This window comes from Salmo salar, chromosome ssa09, assembly GCF_905237065.1.
Source record: "Salmo salar chromosome ssa09, Ssal_v3.1, whole genome shotgun sequence".
In the NCBI taxonomy this organism is placed as follows: Eukaryota; Metazoa; Chordata; class Actinopteri; order Salmoniformes; family Salmonidae; genus Salmo; species Salmo salar.
In genome coordinates, this window is record NC_059450.1 from 46,527,410 (window position 1) to 46,543,808 (window position 16,399).

General features: G+C 43.7%; 1 protein-coding gene across 10 annotated transcripts in view; it reads left to right on the forward strand.

Moving 5' to 3' along the window:
• The window catches only part of LOC106611463 (phosphofurin acidic cluster sorting protein 2), a 127,220-nt gene that overhangs the window by 98,893 nt on the left and 11,928 nt on the right, over positions 1-16,399 (forward strand). For 8 of the 10 annotated variants that reach the window (XR_006771015.1, XR_006771016.1, XR_006771014.1 and 5 more), the window contains 11 exons: positions 2,313-2,372; positions 2,730-2,881; positions 4,264-4,327; positions 5,048-5,119; positions 5,681-5,814; positions 6,454-6,586; positions 6,760-6,864; positions 7,102-7,208; positions 7,471-7,625; positions 8,105-8,215; positions 8,496-8,604. Coding sequence is in view for 4 of the 10 variants with exons in the window: in XM_014211677.2 (XP_014067152.1) it covers positions 2,313-2,372; positions 2,730-2,881; positions 4,264-4,327; positions 5,048-5,119; positions 5,681-5,814; positions 6,454-6,586; positions 6,760-6,864; positions 7,102-7,208; positions 7,471-7,625; positions 8,105-8,215; positions 8,496-8,604 (1,202 nt within the window). In the remaining 6 variants the exon portion in view is untranslated. The remainder of the gene's footprint in view (positions 1-2,312; positions 2,373-2,729; positions 2,882-4,263; positions 4,328-5,047; positions 5,120-5,680; positions 5,815-6,453; positions 6,587-6,759; positions 6,865-7,101; positions 7,209-7,470; positions 7,626-8,104; positions 8,216-8,495; positions 8,605-16,399) is intronic. The other 2 variants (XM_014211678.2, XM_014211679.2) reach the window with 2 other exon arrangements.

Sequence of the window (16,399 nt, forward strand, 5' to 3'; positions counted from 1 at the left end):
ATAAAGATACACGTCAAATAATCTTTTGTTCATTTGTTCGACCGCAACTTCTGAGGTAGCTAGATTTAGCTTGCTTCCTAGCTAGCATCAATACAACCAGCCTGAAAACACCGATCAGTAGAAACTGCAATCATTTTTCATTATTCTTAACAATGATTTAGGAATCCTTGTGAGTAAGTATTAGCTAGGTTGCCACTTGTTGTTCGCCTATTGAAATTGAGCTTCAGTTCATGAAAATAAATAGCTAGCCAGCTACTTAAAACTTCTACGGGATGGTTGAGCTAACGTGCACTAATGCGATTAGCATGAGTTTGTAAGTAACAAGAACATTTCCCAGGACATAGACATATCTGATATGGGCAGAAAGCTGAAATTCTTGTTAATCTAACTGCACTGTCCAATTTACAGTAGCTATTACAATGAAAGAATACCATGCTATTGTTTGAGGATAGTGCACAGTTATGAACTTGAAAATGTATTAATAAACCAATTAGGCACATTTGGGCAGTCTTGATACAACATTTTTAACAGATACAATGGTTCAATGGATCAGTCTAAAACTTTGCACATACACTGCTGTCATCTAGTTGCCAAAATCTAAATTGAGCCTAGATTCCTAAATCATATATTGGCCTTTCTCAAATATGATGGAACAAAAAAAACACATGTTTTTTTCTTTGTATTATATTTTACCAGATCTAATGTGTAATATTCTCCTACATTAATTTCACATTTCCATAAACTTCAAAGTGTTTCCTTTCAAATGGTACCAATAATATGCATATCCTTGCTTCAGGTCCTGAGCTGCAGGCAGTTAGATTTGGGTTTGTCATTTTTGGCGAAATTTGAAAAAAAGGGTCCGATCCTTAATTAATTAACCCTGTTACCCAAAGCTAACGTTATAAGCAGCCAGCTAGCTTCATCTGGCTAGTGATGCTCGACCGGACTGGGGGTTGTGAAGCTAGCCACAATAAGGATCAGGCACAACAGTGGAACTTGCGGTTTGCCTTCAAAATAAAAGTACCTCTTTGAAAGTGATGCAGAAGGTTACAAATGGGTGGAATTATGCCATATATAGACTAGATAATGTTAAACAAGGTTGGAATGTGAAGCAATAAAATGGGATATCAGTCTACTCGGTGACACCCACAGAACACAACTGGTGAAGAAGAGTTTACGCAAATATTAGCGTTGTAGCTCTTATTGTGGGACTGTGCTCGTGTGAAATCACCTCCCCAGTCAGCCTATTGTGTGTATTGACATTCCTATCGCACAGCTTTACCTAAGGATTGGAGATCAATGAAATGTGGTATCAGTCTACTCAATACCCAAGATATTTTCTTCCCAACGTCCTCCTCAGAGTTATCAGACTCCAGAACATCCACACAGTATTGTTTTTCCTCTGGAATAGTGTTCAATACACAGGTTGACAATAAATGTGGTTCAATTCACAGTTGTTTCAGAGTCCCACAATAACAGCTATGACGCTAATGTTCTCTGGGTGTCACTGAGTAGACTGATTCCCCATGTCATTGATCCACAATCCATAGGTAAGGCCGTACAGTGAAATAAGTAAGCCCCCAATGCAATTCTAAAGTACAATACATCCAGTGTGATTTCAACAGATTTTTGTCAAATTAACAAATTGTCTTTTGTTGATTATATAACATTCCGACCTCGTTTGTATTCATTTGCATCACTGTCAACGACATACCTTTATTTTGAAGGCTAACCGCAAAGTCCACTATTGTGGCTAATCCTTATTGTGGCTAGCTTCACATAGATGTGTCCGACCAGCATTAATCAAATAAGACCTGTCTTATAAATTAGGGTTATTTTAGATGATGAGACCTACCTATAAAGCTAACTATAGCTACTGAAACAGATTATGTTGTTTTGCTATGTTTTGGGGGAAGAACATTGTTTGTATCCATGAGCTAGCGAGCTTGTTTTATGACCAGCACTGTAGGTGCGAGACGCAACTTTACCAGCATCATAGCGTATCAATGAATCGTTGTGAAATACGATTGATATTGTAATCAATGTCTAATAACTACGTGAATAAAATAATGAACGCGTTAAATTATTATGTGACGTGAAGTCATATTCAGGTCCTGATTGGTCAACAAGCTTTTTTTGACACGTCAAATCATGTTATTTGACGTGTATCTTTTTTTTAACACGCAAAGACCCAAACGTTTCATTCCGTTTGCTTCGGTGTGGTTCCTAGTGAATACACCCCTGGTAACTGACAGGTTGTTGTTGTTGATGGGGCTGACTTGTAGTTGTTTCTGTGTCCTGTTGCGTTTTAGCAGCAGAACTTTAAACAGAGAGTTGTGGCCCTGCTGAAGAGGTTTAGAGTCTCAGACGAGGTAACTTAACATTAAATCTGTCCAACGGTCATATTACTCGACATTTCTCTGGTCCTTTTAATTCCTTTTCTCAGTGGTTTCATGCAACTGTTAAAAATCTGTTCTCTTGTGTGCCTTCTCTTACCCTCTCACTCTCTCGGACTCTCCCCCTCTCCACCTCCCCCTCTCCATCTCCATCTCCACCCCCATCTACTTCTCTACCTCCCCACCTGTCTCTCTCCCTCCCTCTCCCACTCTACCTCCCTCCCTCCCTCTCCCTCTCCACCTCCCCCTCTCCCTCTCCACCCCCTCTACTTCTCTACCTCCCCACCTGTCTCTGTCTGTCTGTCTGTCTGTCTGTCTGTCTGAATGTTCCAGGTGTTGGACTCGGAGCAGGACCCGGCAGAGCCCCCTCCAGAGGTAGAGGAGGATCTGGACCTTGAGAGTCTGGAGTTTGAGAATCCCAGTGACAGTGGACCAGAACTAGACGATGATGACAGTGTTCTCAGCACCCCGAAACCCAAACTCAAGTGAGTCCGACGAGTTTTCAGTTTCAACTTAAACTATATACAAAAGTATGTGGACACCCCTGAAAATTAGTGGATTCGGCTATTTCAGCTACACCCGTTGCTGACAGGTGTATAAAATCAAGCACACAGCCATGCAATCTCCATAGACAAACATTGGGAGTAGAATGGCCCGTACTGAAGAGCTCAGTGACTTTCAACGCGGCACCGTCACAGGATGCCACCTTTCCAACAAGTCTGTTCGTCAAATTTCTGCCCTGCTAGAGCTGCCCCAGTCAACTGTAAGTGCTGTTATTGTGAAGTGGAAACGTCTAGGAGCAACAACGGCTCAGCCGGGAAGTGGTAGGCCACACAAGCTCACAGAACGGGACCGCCGAGTCCTGAAGCAGGTAAAAATCTGTCCTCGGTTGCAACACTGACGACCAAATACCAAACTGCCTCTGGAAGCAACGTCAGCACAATAACTGTTCATCAGGAGCTTCATGAAATGGGTTTCCATGGCAGAGCAGCCTCACACAAGCCTAAAATCACCATGCGCAATACCAAGCATCGGCTGGAGTGGTGTAAAGCTCGCTGCCATTGGACTCTGGAGCAGTGAAAACTCTCTCTGTGGGTTGATGAATCACGCTTCACCATCTGGCAGTCCAACGGATTAATCTGGGTTTGGCGGATGCCAGGTGAATGCTACCTGCCCCAGTGCATATTGCCAACTGTAAAGTTTGGCGGAGGAGGAATAACGGTCTGGGGCCGTTTTTAATGGTTTGGGCCCCTTAGTTCCAGAGAAGGGAAATCTTAATGCTACTGCATACAATGACATTCTAGACGATTCTGTGCTTCCAACTTTGTGGCAACAGTTTGGGGAAGGCCCTTTCCTGTTTCAGCAAGACAATGCCACTTTGCACAAAGCGAGGTCCGTACAGAAATGGTTTGTTGATATCGGTATAGAAGAACTTGACTGGCCTGCACAGAGCCCTGACCTCAACCCTATCGAACACCTTTAGGATGAATTAGAACGCCGACTGAGAGCCAGGCCTAATCTCCCAACATCAGTGCCTGACCTCACTAATGCTCTTGTGGCTGAATGGAAGCAAGTCCCCTGCAGCAATGTTCCATCATCTAGTGGAAAGCCTTCCCAGAAGACTGGAGGCTGTTATAGCAGCAAAGGAGGGACCAACTCCTTTATTAATGCCCATGATTTTGGAATGAAATGTTTGACGAACAGGTGTCCAGATACTTTTGCTCATGTAGTGTCTATACCTGTGTACTTGTATTAAGTTGCTGTCACTCAGATTTGTATAATGCTTTTTCAATCAGCTCCAACTGAATGCATTTAAACATTTGTTTTATACATTCATGACGTTTTCACTTGCGTTTTTGTATTGCAGGCCATATTTCGAGGGCCTTTCTCTCTCCAGTTCTCAGACAGAAATCGGCATCCACACCAGCCCGGTTAGTAACAGACAGAACCACCCAGCCCGGTCAGTAACAGACAGAACCACCCAGCCCGGTCAGTAACAGACAGAACCACCCAGCCCGGTCAGTAACAGACAGAACCACCCAGCCCGGTCAGTAACAGACAGAACCACCCAGCCCGGTCAGTAACAGACAGAACCCCCCAGCAGGTTAGTAACAGACAGAACCACCCAGCCGGGTCAGTAACAGACAGAACCACCCAGCCGGGTCAGTAACAGACAGAACCACCCAGCCGGGTCAGTAACAGACAGAACCACCCAGCCCGGTCAATAACAGACAGAACCACCCAGTCCGGTCAGTAACAGACAGAACCACCCTGCCCGGTCAGTAACAGACAGAACCACCCAGCCCGGTCAGTAACAGACAGAACCACCCAGCCCGGTCAGTAACAGACAGAACCACCCAGCCCGGTCAGTAACAGACCAAAGCACCCAGCCCGGTCAGTAACACAGAACCAAAGCACCCAGCCCGGTCAGTAACACAGAACCACCCAGCCCGGTCAGTAACACAGAACCACCCAGCCCGGTCAGTAACACAGAACCACCCAGCCCGGTCAGTAACAGACAGAACCAGCCAGCCGGTCAGTAACAGACCGAACCAGCCAGCCCGGTCAGGAAACGCCACTAGTAATAAGTGGTAACTATTCTCCATTGTTGTCCCACAGTTTTAACTCCCTCTCTTCTGTTCTCCCTCCAGATTGAAGCAGAGCAGACTAAGAGCAGCGGAGCCTCATTCCAGGTGGACAGTGTCTCAGAGAAGGGTTCATATGTAAGTATTGTCTATTACGTTATCCTAGAAAACGCTCATAAACCTTGTCTCTGTTTTGATTTAGATTCAGTTCAATACAACTTCATTTAGCCCCTCAGGGGCAATTAAAGACCCAGTCAGTTTACAGATATCACCCCCTCAAGGGCAAATAAAGACCCAGTCAGTTTACAGATATCACCCCCTCAAGGGCCAATAAAGACCCAGTCAGTTTACAGATATCACCCCCTCAGGGGCAATTAAAGACCCAGTCAGTTTACAGATATCACCCCCTCAGGGGCAATTAAAGACCCAGTCAGTTTACAGATATCACCCCCTCAAGGGCAAATAAAGACCCAGTCAGTTTACAGATATCACCCCCTCAAGGGCAAATAAAGACCCAGTCAGTTTACAGATATCACCCCCTCAGGGGCAATTAAAGACCCAGTCAGTTTACAGATATCACCCCCTCAGGGGCAAATAAAGACCCAGTCAGTTTACAGATATCAACATGCTCCAAGTATACAGTGTACAGACATCACATCCCCAATACAATACATTGTCCCTGTCTTTGCTCCATCCCAGCAGGAAGAGCAACCAGAGGCAGTGACCCCCACTACAGAGCTGGAGATGGACAACATGGACACCTTCCTGGAGAAACTGCCCCCTACTGGCAAGATGAAGAAGACAGAGTCCCTCATCATCCCTTCCAACAGATGGTAAATACTCTCTGACTACCATTCCCCACGCGTCCTGTCTCCTCACCTCCTTATTGGAGGAGAAAGGTCAACGGTCCCTTTCTTTAAAACCTTATTTTCCAATGTGTTTTGAAAAGGAAGTGAGAATTCCGGATGCAAGGAATCTCGGAAAGATGAATTACTGACTGTCTTTTCAGCTTGTTCAGTCCGTGGTTCAGTCCGTGGTTCAGTACATGGTTCAGTCCGTGGTTCAGTACGTGGTTCAGTCCGTGGTTCAGTCCGTGGTTCAGTACGTGGTTCAGTCCGTGGTTCAGTACGTGGTTCAGTCCGTGGTTCAGTACACTGTTCAGTCCGTGGTTCAGTACACGGTTCAGTCCGTGGTTCAGTCTGTAGGAAACCAGTCTACCCATTCAAATGTTGGGAACATACAGTATATGCATCACTTTACCCCTACCTACATGTACAAATTACCCCACCACCTCCCCCCCCAACCCACCCCACCTCCTACCTCCCCTCCTACCTCCCCTCCCACCTCCCACCTCCCACCCCCCACCCCACCTCCCCTCCCCTCCCTACCCCCTGCGCTGCCCTACCCTGCATCCCCTTCAAGCTGGCCCTGCTCTGTCCTCATTGTAGTGTCCGTTGTCATGTCTTCCCCAGGCAGGAACCTAAGTTGGCGGGGAGGAGAGGGAGGAGTACATCCCTAAAGGAGCGCCAGCCCAACAGACCACAGAACGAGAGAGCCAACAGCCTGGATAACGAACGCTCCCTCGACACACACTGCCATCTACAGGTAGGAGGAGGAGCAGACTGTAGATAAAATCACATTGTCTCCTTGGGGGGCGGGGGAGTCTGTAACTTTACTCTATAAATGTTTCTGGTGGTTGTGTCTTGGATGTGAGATGAATTGACTATTCCAATGGCCTTCTTCTCGATGTCTTCCATAAGTTTATTCCCCGTCCCCAGATCCCCAGGAAGACCGTGTATGACCAGCTGAACCACATCCTGGTGTCTGACCACCAGCTACCTGACAGCATCATCCTCATCAACACATCTGATTGGCAGGGCCAGGTAAGAGACAGGAAATGACACGGAGAAAGTGAAAAAGGTTGGGTGACCACTCTTTGTCTCCATGATGACCGAAAGGGTATAATAGATTAAAATGATGAATAACTTCAATTTTTTTCTTTCTCTTTAACAACAACCACTTATTCTCACGTTACATTTCTCTTCGGCCATCTCTATCTCTCGTTTTTATTTTCTCTTTTTTCTCAGACTGTTTCTGTTGTCTTCCGTCCGTTGTTTCAGTATCTCTCAGGTGTTCTCCAGAACCAGCACCTCCCAGTGGTGTGTACCTGTACTACAGCAGACATCCAGGCCGCCTTCAACACCATCGTCTCACGCGTACAGAGATTGTAAGCCTCCTCTTTCACATTTTCATTGTCATAATAATAGACACTACTTAGAAAAAGATTTGATCCAAAACAACTCACTGTTTATACATTATCAGTGTGTGTCTTTGAATCCCCACCCCGAAAAGACTTGAACACAACCTTGGTATTGCTAGCAGCTTCACACTCTTGTAGTCGTAGTTACTGAGCCAGTCCTCTCCCGTATTTAGTATTGTAGCTATAAGTCCTGTGTTACAGGTTGTTAATATGTTTGTTTCCTATGTAGCTGTAACTGTAACAGCCAGACACCCAGCCCCATAAAGATAGCTGTGGCTGGGGACCAACATTACCTCGGCGCAGTCCTCAGGCTGTTTGTAGACCATCTCTCTTACAAGACCCCTGATTGGCTGGGCTACATGAGGTTCCTGATCATACCACTAGGTGAGAGATGGGGGGGGGACAGTCATTCACAACACACCTTATAGTTTGAATATAAAAAGTGTTACATTTTTTTTTTTATATTTTAGTCACGCTCTTATCCAGAGCGACTTACAGTAGTGAATACATACATTTCAGACCATTTCATGCATTGTTTTTTGTTGTTGTACTGGTCCCCCGTGGGAATACGAACCCACAACCGTTGCACACACCATGCTGGCGTTGCACACACCATGCTCTACCAACTGAGCCACAGGGAAGACTAACCTAATGTTTGTTCATTTAAGGGTTACAAAACTCTCTAAAAGTTTCTCTGCACTTGTGATTCATGGAAATACCTGTGAATGTTGTCTGGGATTTTGCAACCCTATTTTATTTTTCTAAAGATAGTATGATAAAAAAAATTATTATGCATTTTAAGAGAGTTCTTACTAGTCGTATCAGTGATTTGACGTCTCTCTTCCTTTTTTGATTGTGTACAGGATCTCACCCAGTCTCCAAATACATGGGTACCATCGACTATCGATACAACAGTTTATTCCAGGATACTGCGTGGAGGGACCTCTTTCACAAGCCAGAAGCTCCAGTCATAGGTAGGACGGGGTTAAACACACATTAGGGTTGCAAAATTTCCCAGAAATCCCGGTTGGAGGATTCTTGGATATCCTGCTAGTTCCCCTTTCCAACCGGAATTTCGCAACCCTAACACACATCTAAGATGTATTAATACTATGTGTGTGTGTGTGTGTGTGTGTGTGTGTGTGTGTGTGTGTGTGTGTGTGTGTGTGTGTGTGTGTGTGTGAGCTGTGGAAAGAATTTACTCTTGAAGACATTAAAACGTCCAGTCAGTCACTCCTCTCATGTGGTGTACAGTGCAGGAGAGTCCAGATGTGGTTTCCAGGGTAACCCAGTATATGGTCGGGGCCAACGGGGTTCACCAGCTCCCCATCGCTGAGGCCATGCTCACATACAAACAGAAGAGGTAAGATCACACACTCACAGAGTGGAGACGTTCAGTTAACTCACAACTTTATAGGCAACATTTTCATAGTGCAAAAAAGCGGTTATAATCTAGCAGCGTGATTTTAATTAGAAACATTTCTTCAACAATGTGGATTATAAAGAGGCGGCTATTTGTGTGTTGCTCAGTTTATTAAACTGTAGTTAAATATCTGCCTCCTTTTAAAAATCGCACATTGTTGAAGAAAAGCTTCAGATTAAAATCACGCTGCCAGATTATTTGGCACTTTGTTAGCACAAATTTTTGCAGTATGAAAATGCGTCCCTTTGTGTTAACAACTGCTTAATTAACTGCTAATAACATTCCTGATAAGTGTTATGATAATTAATAACATTCCTGATAAGTGTTATGATAATTAATAACATTCCTGATAAGTGTTATAATAATTAATAACATTCCTGATAAGTGTTATAATAATTAATAACATTCCTGATAAGTGTTATATAATTAATAACATTCCTGATAAGTGTTATATAATTAATAACATTCCTGATAAGTGTTATAATAATTAATAGCATTCCTGATAAGTGTTATGATAATTAATAGCATTCCTGATAAGTGTTATATAATTAATAACATTCCTGATAAGTGTTATAATAATTAATAACATTCCTGATAAGTGTTATGATAATTAATAACATTCCTGATAAGTGTTATATAATTAATAACATTCCCGATAAGTGTTATATAATTAATAACATTCCTGATAAGTGTTATAATAATTAATAACATTCCTGATAAGTGTTATATAATTAATAACATTCCTGATAAGTGTTATAATAATTAATAGCATTCCTGATAAGTGTTATATAATTAATAGCATTCCTGATAAGTGTTATAATAATTAATAACATTCCTGAGAAGTGTTATAATAATTAATAGCATTCCTGATAAGTGTTATATAATTAATAGCATTCCTGATAAGTGTTATAATAATTAATAACATTCCTGAGAAGTGTTATATAATTAATAACATTCCTGATAAGTGTTATAATAATTAATAGCATTCCTGATAAGTGTTATAATAATTAATAGCATTCCTGATAAGTGTTATATAATTAATAGCATTCCTGATAAGTGTTATATAATTAATAGCATTCCTGATAAGTGTTATAATAATTTACTGCATCAGTTTCACTTTGACTTGTAGATGTACCTTTTAGCTAATTGATTTTCTAATGAAGGAATGTTTAGTGGATCAGCATTATACCGACCCATAGGCAACATTGGTGTAAGGTTGCAGTGTGGTCATAGTGCCGACACATAGAATCACTTGGGAATAGGGTTGCAAAAACTTTACCAAGTTTTCTAGAAATCCTGTTTGGAGGATCCTGGATTCCCTACGGATTCCCTGCTGATTCCCTACTGATTCCCTACTGATTCCCTGCTGATTCCCTACTGATTCCCTACTGATTCACTACTGATTCACTACTGATTCTCTGCTGATTCCCTGCTGATTCCCTGCTGATTCCCTACTGATTCCCTGCTGATTCACTACTGATTCTCTGCTGATTCCCTGCTGATTCCCTGCTGATTCCCTACTTATTCCCTGCTGATTCCCTGCTGATTCCCTGCTGATTCCCTACTGATTCTCTGCTGATTCCCTGCTGATTCCCTGCTGATTCCGGGACTCTTCCAACTGAGATTTCTCTAAAACCTAGGAATTTGGGGAAAGTTAACAGAATTGAACTAACCCTACCTAGGAGCCTGCTCATTTGGAAAAGGCAGCCAGTCTGTGAACAGAACCCTTAGCCTGGGTACCAGTCTGTTTGTGCTATCGTTCCACTCCTTGTCATTGCCAAACATACAACACGAAGCACAAGGAGTGGAACGTTGGCACGAAAACAGGTCTGTGAACAAACATCTCTGTCTGTCGCTGTGTGTTTGTCAATAACATGTTTCTTTGTTTGTTTTCTTTGTTCTTTTGCTAATCTTTGAAGGAAAAAGAGATTTCATTTTGATTTTGCAGTAAGGTATTGTGGTCTGCTTCAGTCTGTTTCTCCTGGTGATTCATCCACCTGCTGTCTGTCTGTCTGTCTGTCTGTCTGTCTGTCTGTCTGTCTGTCTGTCTGTCTGTCTGTCTGTCTGTCTGTCTGTCTGTCTGTCTGTCTGTCTGTCTGTCTGTCTGTCTGTCTGTCTGTCTGTCTCAGCTGAGGACACTAACATCTAACCTGCATGGTTACACACAGAGCCATATATTTCTACATACTGTATAGAAATATGGCTCTGGTCACACACACACACACACAATCCCTCTATAAAACAACCTGGCCTTAATTTCCAGTCTATCGGGATATAGTTGTAGGTTTGTGTAATATTTTTAAAATAATTGTGTGGCTGTTTACAGGCTTGAGACCGTACACAACCTACACTGTTGTACACTGGTCAGACATACAAACCAACAGTTCATCATCAACGTTGATATTGAAATAGTATCGTAAGTCTGATTTTGGGCTCAGTTAAAGGAAGTGCCTGACTGATAAAGTGGCAGGTTGTCAGTTACTGCGGCTGTTCTCTGGATCCTACCCTTCTCCCCTGTCAATCTCCCTTCTCCCCTGTCAATCTCCCTTCTCCCCTGTCAATCTCCCTTCTCCCCTGTCAATCTCCCTTCTCCCATGTCAATCTCCCTTCTCACTCCTTCTCCCCTGTCCATCTCCCTTCTCCCCTGTCCATCTCCCTTCTCACTCCTTCTCCCCTGTCCATCTCCCTTCTCCCCTGTCAATCTCCCTTCTCCCCTGTCCATCTCCCTTCTCCCCTGTCAATCTCCCTTCTCACTCCTTCTCCCCTGTCCATCTCACTTCTCCCCTGTCCATCTCCCTTCTCCCCTGTCCATCTCCCTTCTCCCCTGTCCATCTCCCTTCTCACTCCTTCTCCCATGTCAATCTCCCTTCTCACTCCTTCTCCCCTGTCCATCTCCCTTCTCCCCTGTCCATCTCCCTTCTCACTCCTTCTCCCCTGTCCATCTCCCTTCTCACTCCTTCTCCCCTGTCCATCTCCCTTCTCCCCTGTCCATCTCCCTTCTCACTCCTTCTCCCCTGTCCATCTCCCTTCTCCCCTGTCCATCTCCCTTCTCACTCCTTCTCCCATGTCAATCTCCCTTCTCACTCCTTCTCCCCTGTCCATCTCCCTTCTCCCCTGTCCATCTCCCTTCTCACTCCTTCTCCCCTGTCCATCTCCCTTCTCACTCCTTCTCCCCTGTCCATCTCCCTTCTCCCCTGTCAATCTCCCTTCTCACTCCTTCTCCCCTGTCCATCTCCCTTCTCCCCTGTCCATCTCCCTTCTCACTCCTTCTCCCCTGTCCATCTCCCTTCTCCCCTGTCAATCTCCCTTCTCCCCTGTCCATCTCCCTTCTCCCCTGTCCATCTCCCTTCTCACTCCTTCTCCCCTGTCAATCTCCCTTCTCACTCCTTCTCCCCTGTCCATCTCCCTTCTCACTCCTTCTCCCCTGTCCATCTCCCTTCTCACTCCTTCTCCCCTGTCCATCTCCCTTCTCACTCCTTCTCCCCTGTCCATCTCCCTTCTCCCCTGTCCATCTCCCTTCTCACTCCTTCTCCCCTGTCCATCTCCCTTCTCCCCTGTCCATCTCCCTTCTCACTCCTTCTCCCCTGTCCATCTCCCTTCTCACTCCTTCTCCCCTGTCCATCTCCCTTCTCCCCTGTCCATCTCCCTTCTCACTCCTTCTCCCCTGTCCATCTCCCTTCTCCCCTGTCAAACTCCCTTCTCGCTCCTTCTCCCCTGTCCATCTCCTTTCTCAATCTCCCGTATCTCTCCTTCTCCCCTGTCCATCTCCCTTCTCTCTCCTCCCCTGTCCATCTCCCTTCTCTCTCCTTATCCCCTGTCCATCTCCCTTCTCTCTCCTTATCCCCTGTCCATCTTCCTTCTCTCTGTTTCAAGGCCATTATCTCTGTGTGCTTTGGGCCATCCGTGCGTCTGATATAATAAAAGCTAGATCAACCATGCTTCCTGCTAGATTGACTGTCCCTTTTTTCTACCTGGTGTCCTGTAAACATTAGAGCATGCACACGGGCCATACATCTGGTGTGTTTACGTGCATAGTGGCTTGCATGTTTTTATGTATGCACAACCAAATACAGTATACAGAGCCTTCAGAAAGTATTTCACACATTATGACTTTTTGTCCACATTTTGTGGTGTTACAGCCTGAATTGAAAAATTGATTAAATGTATATATTTTTTGGGGGGGAGGGGGGGGTCACTGGCCTACACACAATACCCCATAATGTCAAAGTGGAATTATGTTTTTCAACATTTTTACAAATTAATAAATTAGAAGCTGAAATTGTTTGAGCCAATAAGTATTCAACCCCTTTTGTTATGGGAAGCCTAAATAAGTTCAGGGAGTAATAATTTGCTTAACAAGTCACATAATAAGTTGCATGGACTCACTCTGTGTACAATACTAGTAGTCGAGCAGTGAATTTCAAACACAGATTTAACGACAAAGACCAGGGAGGTTTTCCAATGCCTCACAAAGATGGGCACTTATTGGTAGATGGGTTAAAAAAAAAAGCAGACATTGAATATCCCTTTGAGCATGGTGAAGTTATTAATTACACTTTGGATGGTGTATCAATACACCCAGACACTACACACAGACGTCCTTCCTAACTCAGTTACCGGAGAGGAAGGAAACTGCTCAGGGATTTCACCATGAGGCTAATGGTGACTGTAAAACAGTAACAGAGTTTAATGGCTGTGATAGGAGAAAACTGAGGATGGATCAACAGCATTGTAGTTACTCCACAATACTAACCTAAATGACAGAGTGAAAAGAAGGAAGCCTGTACAGAATAAAAATATTCCATAACATGTATCCTGTTTGCAATAAGGCACAAAAGTAATACAGCAAAAAATGTGGCAAAGCAATTCACTTTTTGTCCTGAATAAAAAGTGTTATGTTTGGGGCAATTGCAAATACAACACATTATTGAGTACCACTCTGCCGTTTTTTTTCAAGCATGGTGGTAGCTGCATCATGTTATGGGTATCCTTGTAATCGATAAGGACTGGGAGTTTTTCAGGATAAAAAAAAAAGAAATGGAAGGAGGCAAAATCCTAGAGGAAAACCTGGTTCAGTCTGCTTTCCACCAGACACAGGGAGATGAATTCACCTTTCAGCAGGACAGTAACCTAAAACACAAGGTCAAATATACAGTAGAGTTGTTTACCAGGAGATGGCATTGAATGTTCCTGAGTGGCCTAGTTACAGTTTTGACTTAAATTTGTTTGAAAATCTATAGCAATACTTAAATGGTTGTCTGGAAATGATTAACAACCAGTTTGACAGAGCTTGAGGAATCATGGGTAAATATTGAACAATCCAGGTGTGCAAAGCTCTTAGAGACTGTAGTCAGCTGTAATCGCTGCCAAGGGGGATTCTAACATGTATTGACTCAGGAGTGTGCATATTTGTGTAAATTAGATTTCTGTATTTCATTCTCAATAAATTTGCTAACGTTTCTAAAAACATGTATTCACTTTGTCATTATGGGGTATTTTGTGTAGATGGGTGAGGGGGAAAATGATTTATTCAATTTTGAATTCAGGCTGTAACAAAAAACAAAATGTGGAATAAGTCAAGGGGTATGAATACTCGTGAAGATTGCATTTCTTTCCTGCTCAGTCTCTTTGCTGCACTGGTGTGGGGTGGGAAGGGCTGAGGGACGTCTGTTCCCTAGCTTAGCTGGTGCTAGCCATGCCTTTCCCTGAATGTCCCTGTGCATTGTGATTTTGCTGTGGTGGTGATGGTAGTGTCTAATTGACTGCAGCAGAAATTATGGGATGGCTTGGTGCTGGCCAGTGATTGGCTGTGCAGCCTGCATATCTTGCTCCTCCCTTCTCTGCCACCAATCAGGGGTTGGGTTGTTTAGGGAGCAATAGGGGCATATGATTGGATCAGATTTTTAGTAGTGGTTCTACAGGAAAACCTGACCAACGGCGGATACCTAGTTAGATCTTTTTTTTTTTTTAAATCACAAAGAAAATATGATCATTATTCTGACTAATTCATTTATGTTTTGTGAATTGGGGGGCATCTTAACGTGTCAAACTATTTGTCCAGGATTTGTTTTGGAACTTTAAAATGATTTGATGAAACTCGAGGCTTGGATACCATTGAAGTAAAGATCCTCCATGTACATCAATTACATACCCAACAATAATAATGATTCAATCAAATTAAAGCCAAAGACTACAACCCAAAAGGTGGTTGATTATGACAAATCCCCAAATTTATACAACCAAAATTATTGGTGTTCAATTGTATCTGGAAGAGTCACCGTTTAACATTGGTCCTACATCTATACAAGTAGTAGTACTTACTAATGATCATGTGACTTTCTCTTTCCCCTAGCATGGGATTACGATATCTGAGAGATGACAATTTGACACATATTTAACCCTTTTTTGGCACTAATCTACTTCCACATATGCAGTTCTTCCATTCATTTTTTTAAACTGGTTCCGGGCTACCTTCAGGCGAGTCTTGTGGGCATCCTAGAGCAAAAAAATATCAGTGTGTAGCCCAAACTGTTCGGAAGCTACAGACGTTTTTTTCATGTCACATAGTCAAACAGCACTGTAGCTCTGCCACCTTTCGCTGCAGATGTTGACAGATGCGGTGGATTGAGACACACAAAATGCAAAATAAATTGCCCAAAAAATTGATATCTCTAGCTTAAACAGATTTGTTTATAAAGCTAATTACATTTCCCATGCATACATTCTGATATGACTGTAGAAAGTTTTGTTCCTATTTATAAAGGAACTAAGACAATCTCATTGTTAATTCTGGGTTGTTTTTAGCAGGGGTTGGGACAGGTTCAGGGAACAGAACCAAAAACCGGAAAATATACCCAGAATTTTGATGAACAGAACTGGTTAATATTGTTATTTTACATTCCGGGCAGCATCATGCTGTGGGGATGTTTTTTAGCGGCACGGACTGGGAGACTAGGAGACTAGGAGACTAGTCGGGATCGAGGGAAAGATGAACAGAGCAAAGGACAGAGAGATCCTTGAAGAAAACCTGCTCCAGAGCGCTCAGGACCTCAGACTAGGGTGAACGTTCACCTTCCAACAGGACAACGACTCTAAGCACACTGCCAAGACAACGCAGGAGTGGGTTCGGGACAAGTCTCTGGATGTCCTTGAGTGGCTCAGTCAGAGCCCGGACTTGGAGAGACCTGAAAATAACTGTGCAGCGACGCTCCCCATCCAACCTGACAGAGCTTGAGAGGATCTGCAGACAAGAATGGGAGAAACTCCCCAAATACAGGCGTGCCAAGCTTGTAGCGTCATACCCAAGAAGACAACTTCCGGTGCCGACAGAGATGGCCGCCTCGCTTCGCATTCTTAGGAAACTCTGCTGTATTTAGTTTTTATTTCTTACATTGTTACCCCAGGAAATGTTAAGTTTTATTACATACAGCCGGGAGGAACTATTGGATATAAGAGCAATGTCAACTTACCAACATTACCACCAGGAATACGACTTTCCCGAAGCGGATCCTTTGTGTGGACCACCACCCAGGACAATGGATCGAATCCCAGCAAGCGACCAAAAACAACGGCGCCGCAGAAGGGGCAGACGGAGCGGTCTTCTGGTCAGGCTCCATAGACGGGAACAAACGCCCATGCTCAGGTTTGTTCAACGCTGGTCCAACCAATCTGATTCCACGCTTCAAGATTGCTTCGATCACGTGGACTGGGATATGTTCCAAATAGCGTCAAACAA